We start from the raw sequence: 6,936 nt of genomic DNA, 5'->3' as shown, positions 1-6,936 counted from the left end.
CAGAAGACCAGAATGACAGGCACTCCAAGCATGAACCTACTATTACAAATGGCCGTCTTCAGTGCAGTTGCTTAGTTCACAGGTGTCTGTATATATAGTTTGTTTTAAGCCTTTACTAGTCTTGGCATCTCAATTTTCACTGAATGCTATAAGCACTGTTATCAACTCTACTGTGCAGATAAGAAAAGGAAGGTTTGTCTCAGAGAACTGGTGACTCAGCTAAAGCCCTTGGCTAGGTGGAGGTAATCTTGGGGGGTATGGAACCCACTCTTTGGCCATGTGGCTCTACCCTCTCCCAGTGTGCATGGAGAGAGACTGGATTTAGCCTCCTCAGGCAGGCTGTGTGCTCTTTGAAATATTCAACAGCAATATCCACTCCAGGACTCTGTTCCCCAGCTACCTTGGATAAGCGGAATTTGCTGCAATGTAGCTTGAAAAAAGTGCCTTTACTCGAGTACATTAGGGAGGCAGCTGAAATCGAAGCAGGATTTTAAAATTAAGCCCCCTCAGGGTCCGGTCTTGTTTAAGTGATCTGCTGAGGTCACTGGCAGGGGCCATCCAAGGCCTTGCTGGCTTTATGGGCCGGGCAGTCTCCACAGTGCAGTGCTGGCAGCCTGGCTTGGCATCAAAGACCCATTCTGCCCTGCAGTTGAACACAGACTTTTCTTTTACAGTTTATAGAGGAGCCTTTGGAGGCTGGCTCCACACCCAGTGCAATAAATGTGTAAAGTGAGGGTATCTTAAGTGTTTGAAGCTTTATATTTTAAATACCCGAAGGCCCTAGGCAACCGTAGGAACTAACAACCTGCGAAATTCTAGTTTTAAAAAGTGCTGTTATGCTTGAGTTATGAAAACGCCAGGTGCTGGGATTTCTGGATGCCAGACACGCATGGGCTGCAGGTTCTCCCTGTGCTTGCATTCCCTTGTCTCCATGTGCTGTCATTTAGCTTGCTGCTTGCGAAGATGCATACACCTGCCATATCTTTCAGTCTATATGTTCAGTCACCATGATCTTCCAAGGGAGACCCTGAGGCGAGTAGGATTGCCTGGCAGGACTTCACCATAGCTGAGCAAACCACCTCAGACACCACCACCAGGAGCACAGAGTATTCTTAACAAAGCCTGAACTGGAACCTCTAACTGCCAAGCTTACAGTTCACGCATAATAAAAGCTGACATTCTGTGAGTGTTGATGATGTGTCAGGTGTCTTTTCACTTATTCCTGCCTCGCATCTGTATTATCAGGTGTCATTGTCATTCCCACTTCATACACAGGTAACACTGAGGCTTATAGAAGCTTGTCTAGGTTTGCATAGCTGGTAAGTGGTGGAATCTAGAGGTGAGCAAGACCTGTCTGACCTTTAGAGACCAAACTCAACTCCAAGACTCGCTTGATCTCTCCCAACCCTTTCACCAGCCAATCACCAGTGAAGCCCCGTCTTTACCAAGTAGGGCAAGACCCTAAAGGTTTTAGACACATGCATGGTTCATGTGCATGGCTTCCTGGAGAATCGATAAGGAAGGTGTGTAGCTACAGGGGAAAATGGGGTCATTCTTGTGCATTGAAACCTTCAGAGCCGGGGCTTCCAACATCAGCACTACTTGCATTGGGCTGGATCTTCCTTTGTCATTGGGAGCTGTCCACTGTAATACAGAATGCTGAGTAGTACCCCTTGGCCCTACCCACTAGATGCCACTAATCACCCTACCCCATCCCAGTTGTGAGAATCAGAACTGTCTTTGGACTTCGCCCTATATCCCCCTTGGTTTAGGGGAAAGGAAGAGACACAATGTCAACTGTTTTAGTAACATTCTTCATTACTGATACCCAGCATCTCCAGCTAAAGGGCTCACAGTTGTACAGGTTCAGTCCCTGGCTCCAAGGTAGGTGGCATGGCAGAGGGACATCGCAGAGGATGGCAGCTTGTGGAGTGGCAGCAGAAAGGAGAGAGAAAGGCTGAGGAAGGAGGAGGGAAAGAGACAGACCCTTCCAGGCCACACCCCAGTAAGCCGCCTCCTCCGTGCCAGCCTTGTCCTCTGATGTCACAGTTAGCTATACCCACATCAGTGGCCTAATGCACAGATGAGCATCATGTGGCTGTGACCTAGTCTCCTCCCCAAGCCCCGTCTATGCATGCAGGAGGCCTTGGGGAGGGATCTCTAGGTATAAGCTATTCCATCAACCTAGGTTGAGAATCACTATTTTCGAGTGTAATTATTATATTTACTCTTGACTCGTCTAATAAGAGAGTGTGCTTTCTCGTGTTGCTTAGCATGATCTTAGGGATACATGGAAGTGAGTAAAACTGAGAACAAACAGTAGAAGCAGCGTGTGGCAAGTCTGCATTCAGGACCTGGGCAGAGGGGAAGCCCTGTGCTCTGGGAAGAGGGGCTTGGGGCTGGGTCTGCCATAACCGCTTCTCTTCTTCCTCCAGGGCCAGGCATTGCCTTTGTGGTTTATCCAGAAGCGCTGACCAGGCTGCCCCTGTCTCCGTTCTGGGCCATTATCTTTTTCTTGATGCTGCTCACTCTAGGACTCGACACTATGGTGAGCCCCAGCCCCTCCAGCCGTGTCCTCAGCTCCCATTCCTGGCCCAGGGTCCAGCATTCAATGAGGCTTATGAGTGCTGAGGTTTCTGCACTGCAGGGAAGGGAGGTGAGCTACCTGTGTAGGCTGGGGATCACCTTGCACTCGTGGTCTCCTGTGGAGGTATGAAGGAGCCAGCGCCAGTCTCTCTTTCCCTTCCTCTCTCTTAGCCTGCACACTCCTCCCCACCCTTGGCGTTGTTTTGCTACACACCTTCGGTGGGGCTGAGCAGGGAGGATGATGCGAAGTCAAGTTTAGGGAAAATTGCAGTGCGGCTGAGCCCACTGCAAATCGTGCTGACAGCGCTCAGAGTTTAGATGATGGGTGCAGAGAGGGTTTTTCTCAAGAAGATCAAATGCAAGGTAACCAGAAGAGAGGAATTTACATTTTATGAATGCAAAATAAAGCTTAAAGTGTCCTAATGGATGAATCTGAGTGCATTCTCTGGGGCCCGGAAGCATGGTTTCTGAAGCTCTTCTCCCACTGGAGTTTTCCTGCACAGCCTTGTGAGTTGCACCCCAGGAAGGTCATTTAGACCCAACAAAAGAATGCCATCCTCAAAACCATACCTAACACTGACAGGGTTTTCCCTGCTGAGATCTGTGAAGTGAGCTTTCTTTGGGCCTTGTGAGTAGGACAGTTTCTCTCAGCTCCTTCTTTTCCAACAATTCCAGTTTGCCACCATCGAGACCATAGTGACGTCCATCTCGGATGAGTTTCCCAAGTACCTGCGCACCCACAAGCCAGTCTTCACGCTGGGCTGCTGTGTTTGCTTCTTCATCATGGGCTTTCCAATGATCACTCAGGTAGGGGGCACTGGGCTCAGGCCTGGGGAGGGCTGGGGGGGTGGGAGGCTGCTGGCTACCTGTCCCTGTACCCTGAGCTCTCCGACCTTATCAGCTTAGGCACAGCATTACTGTTTCCATCTCGACAGCACTAGTTCATTAGAGATTTTGACTGCAGAGGGAAACATGTCATGTTGGCCACTGGGGATGCTTCTAGCGTCCTTGTAATTGAGATGTAGCCTTCGTGAGCCAACAAGGCAGGTGTGTCCTACTTAAAGAAATGGCAAATATAGAGCCTCAAATGAAGCAACTAGGTGCATTTCCAAGCTGCTACTCGTCCTGTGTCAAGCTCTCCCACCACACAGGTCTCCTCTGTGTCTCCGACCATGGAATGAATGTTCACCTACTCAGTGTGTACGTTGCTCTCGGTATCTGCGTGACCCACAGCAAGCCGCTGTTCTGGGCCATTATTTCTTCTCCTGTATAATGAAGGATTTGAATGAGTTGGTTTTAAAGCTTCATCTATTGTAAAGAGATTTAGGGAGTAAGATAGAGAAACAGTAGGATTGCATGAAGAATGCTGGGAGAGATCTGAAGGTCATGTGAAGGACAATCAAATGCACTGGTGAAAAGGATCAGTGCTTGCTTGGATAAAAACAAAGCATTTTGGCTACTTTCAGATGCAATTTTTAGATGTTGGCCATTGCTTTTGAATAATAAGATGTTAAATCACTTTTCTGAGTGCTTGTTCCTATTATTAACTCAGAGGGGATCAAAGCACTGCTTTGCTGTCCTGATGAAGTCTCCAGTCACAGTTGGCCAAGTGTAGGTTAGTGCTTTTAGGAGAAGGGGAGACCCCTTGACTGCCATCTGTGCCCCACTCTCCTTAAGATGGGGAGATTCAGCTTTAGAAACAGGAGGAAGGGCAGGCAAGATAACTCTGCCGACTAAGCGTCTGTCTAAGCAAGCTCAGGGACTGGGGTTCGATTCCGGCACCACATGCTGTGCAGGCCCTGCCCCCAGGGGCGCTCAGCCAGCCACTGAGAGTGGGCGTGGTGGTGCACACCTGTAATCCCAACACTGAGGAGGCTGAAAACAGGAGGATCACTATGATTCCAGGCTGTGAATGAGACCCTGTACCAAATACATAAAAAATAAATACTAGAAGGAGGAGAGAGTCTAGCCCAGGGTCAGCCTGACATCACCTGCGCCTCTCTCTGCAGGGTGGAATCTACATGTTCCAGCTCGTGGACACGTATGCCGCCTCCTATGCCCTTGTCATCATTGCCATCTTCGAGCTCGTGGGGATCTCCTATGTGTACGGTAAGGGCGTCACTGAGCCTGCAGAGGCCGCAGAGCCTCAGGGCCCCTGAGGCATTGCCCACAAGCAGAGTGCCAACAAGACAGTGACAGGATTAAAACTGCACCTCCACTTCCAAGCTTGCCCCAGAACCACCGGGATCCAGATTTCATAAGGAGACCAAGTGTGGCTGCGGGTGAAACTCAGAGGTCTCTAGGACACATGCCTTTGCTGTAGCCTGGCAGGGCAATACCTAATGCCCGAGATGGTGGCTTGCTACCACCGTGAAGGTGTGAAAGTAGATCTTAGTCTTGGCAGCTGCAAAGCCTGTGCAGCGGCAGTGCAGAGCGGCTTTGCGACTGGTCCCTGGGCATCACAGTGAGAGTGGGCACCGGCTGGCTCCTGGGGCCTTGGAAAGCAGTGCAGAGGGCCGGCCAAATAGCTCAGTGGATTAAAGTGCCTGCAAGCAGGTGCAGGGGCCAGGGGTTCGTTCCCTGGGCCTGCTGTGCTGGCCTCGCCCCCAAGGTGTGCTGAGATGGCAATTGAGACTGGGTGTGGTAGTGCGCACCTGCAATCCCAGCTCTTGGGAGGCTGCAAACAGGAGGATCACTATGAGTCCAATCTAGTAGTGAGACCCTGAACACCCTGTAGACCCTTCCCTAAAATAAAAAAAAAAGCAAGCAAACAAGCAAGCAAGCAGTACTGTCATGGGTGCAGCATGGGGGTACAGTCTCAGCCTCCACTTTCCCAGGACCGAGCTTCCCGTTTCTTTATAGTTTACCCTGTAAAGCAGGTCTGTTTGGTGTGATTTAAAAGCATTATAATGATGGAAAACCTTTTAATGTTTCTATTTTTAGATGTTAAATAGCTTTTTCCTCTCCACCTCCCATGTCTGGTGCTAGATTGCTTGTGTTGGAAAGAATAAGTAAACCAGGAGTGCTTCCACCCCTGAGCTTTGCTAAATTTACTGGGGACAGGAAACCCTCTGGTCCCTAAAGAAGCCAGTGGCCTTAGGCACTGTCACAGTCCTAACCCTAGCAGGAGGGACTAGGATCTAGGTGAGTGTTAAGAAGTAAATAAGAAAGATACCGTGAAATTGGCTAACGTAGTCCTTAGCAAGGAGGAAAAAAAACTCATCACTGACTTTTACCAAAGTCAGGCCACTTTGAGAAAGCCATCTCCATTTTCCTGGGAGCCAGTTCAGGGACTTTCTAGCCAGGGGAGATGTGACGGAGCAGCCCCACCCCAGAGCCACCTGCTAGCTCCTCTGCTTCCCCAGGCAGCCTGGGTCTCATGCGCACAGCCTCCATTGTGCATTCCCCCCGGCGAGCACTGTGAGACCCCCACCAGGCCATGGCTTTTGCAAGATGGCTATGTCTGCTTTCGTTTCCTGTGGCTCAGCCTCCTGGCTACACTCACTTAGATTTTTAAAGTACCAGGTAAAATGAAAACTAGGCTCATTAAAATTAATAAAAAAAGTTAAAAGAAAAGAAAAGAAAAGAAAATGAGGAACAACAGAAAAAGTCCCCACAGAGCCCCACAGGTCCAAGCCTGGTTTCCTCTCCTGCCTGAGCTCTGAGGGCACCGCTGTGTGGAAATGGCGTTGTATACACCTCCCACGTCGGGATGTCTGGTTTCCAACATCCATCTGTTGGGGCTCAGTAAACATTAACACTGAGAGGCTTCAGCCCATTAAAAACTCACGCAGTAAATGCGTGTTAGTGAATGAAAAGGCATCTACCAAGTGCTCGCTGCGTGCCCTGTGTGTTCCTACTGCAAACAGGGTGGAGAAGGATAAGTTCCCACAGCCATGGGGATGGCCGACCAGCCACTCATGAAAAGAATGCGTTCTAAAGACATGAAGAAGAAAATCAGTGCTAAGTGAGGCTCTCTGGCTGGGAGCCCCTGTGCTGCCCAGAGCCAAAGCAGGGCCTGTGTAGTCAGGGAAAGGGTGGGAAGCGGGTGTCTCAGAGATGAATGATGTCAGAGGAATGAACACTGACATTTAGGGCTCGTTGGGCTCAACTGCTAACCAGTGCAGGGAAAACCTAGTAACATAGATGGCTTTGGTCCCAGGAATGGGATTTTGCATTGGCCATAAAAGAATAATTTGGTGCCTGCAAGCAGCCGCAGGGGCTGGGGTTCTTTCCCTGGGCCTGTTGTGTCGGCCCTGCTCCCTGGGCGCGCTGAGAGGGTGATTGAGACTGGCCGTGGTGGTGCGCACCTGTAATCCCAGCTCTTGGGAGGCTGTAAACAGGCCGATC

The 6,936-nt window shown here is 50.0% G+C and overlaps 1 protein-coding gene across 1 annotated transcript in view; it reads left to right on the top strand.

The window, feature by feature from the left end:
- Slc6a5 (solute carrier family 6 member 5) overlaps positions 1-6,936 on the top strand; it is a 61,574-nt gene that overhangs the window by 33,645 nt on the left and 20,993 nt on the right. The window contains exons 10-12 of the mRNA XM_004642687.1: positions 2,436-2,548; positions 3,262-3,393; positions 4,596-4,695. Coding sequence (XP_004642744.1) covers positions 2,436-2,548; positions 3,262-3,393; positions 4,596-4,695 — 345 coding nt within the window. The remainder of the gene's footprint in view (positions 1-2,435; positions 2,549-3,261; positions 3,394-4,595; positions 4,696-6,936) is intronic.

Source organism: Octodon degus, unplaced genomic scaffold (assembly GCF_000260255.1).
Source record: "Octodon degus isolate 3935 unplaced genomic scaffold, OctDeg1.0 scaffold00159, whole genome shotgun sequence".
Lineage (NCBI taxonomy): Eukaryota > Metazoa > Chordata > Mammalia > Rodentia > Octodontidae > Octodon > Octodon degus.
The sequence above is the reverse complement of the archived record's forward strand: the minus strand, read 5'-3'. Positions and strand labels throughout refer to the sequence as shown.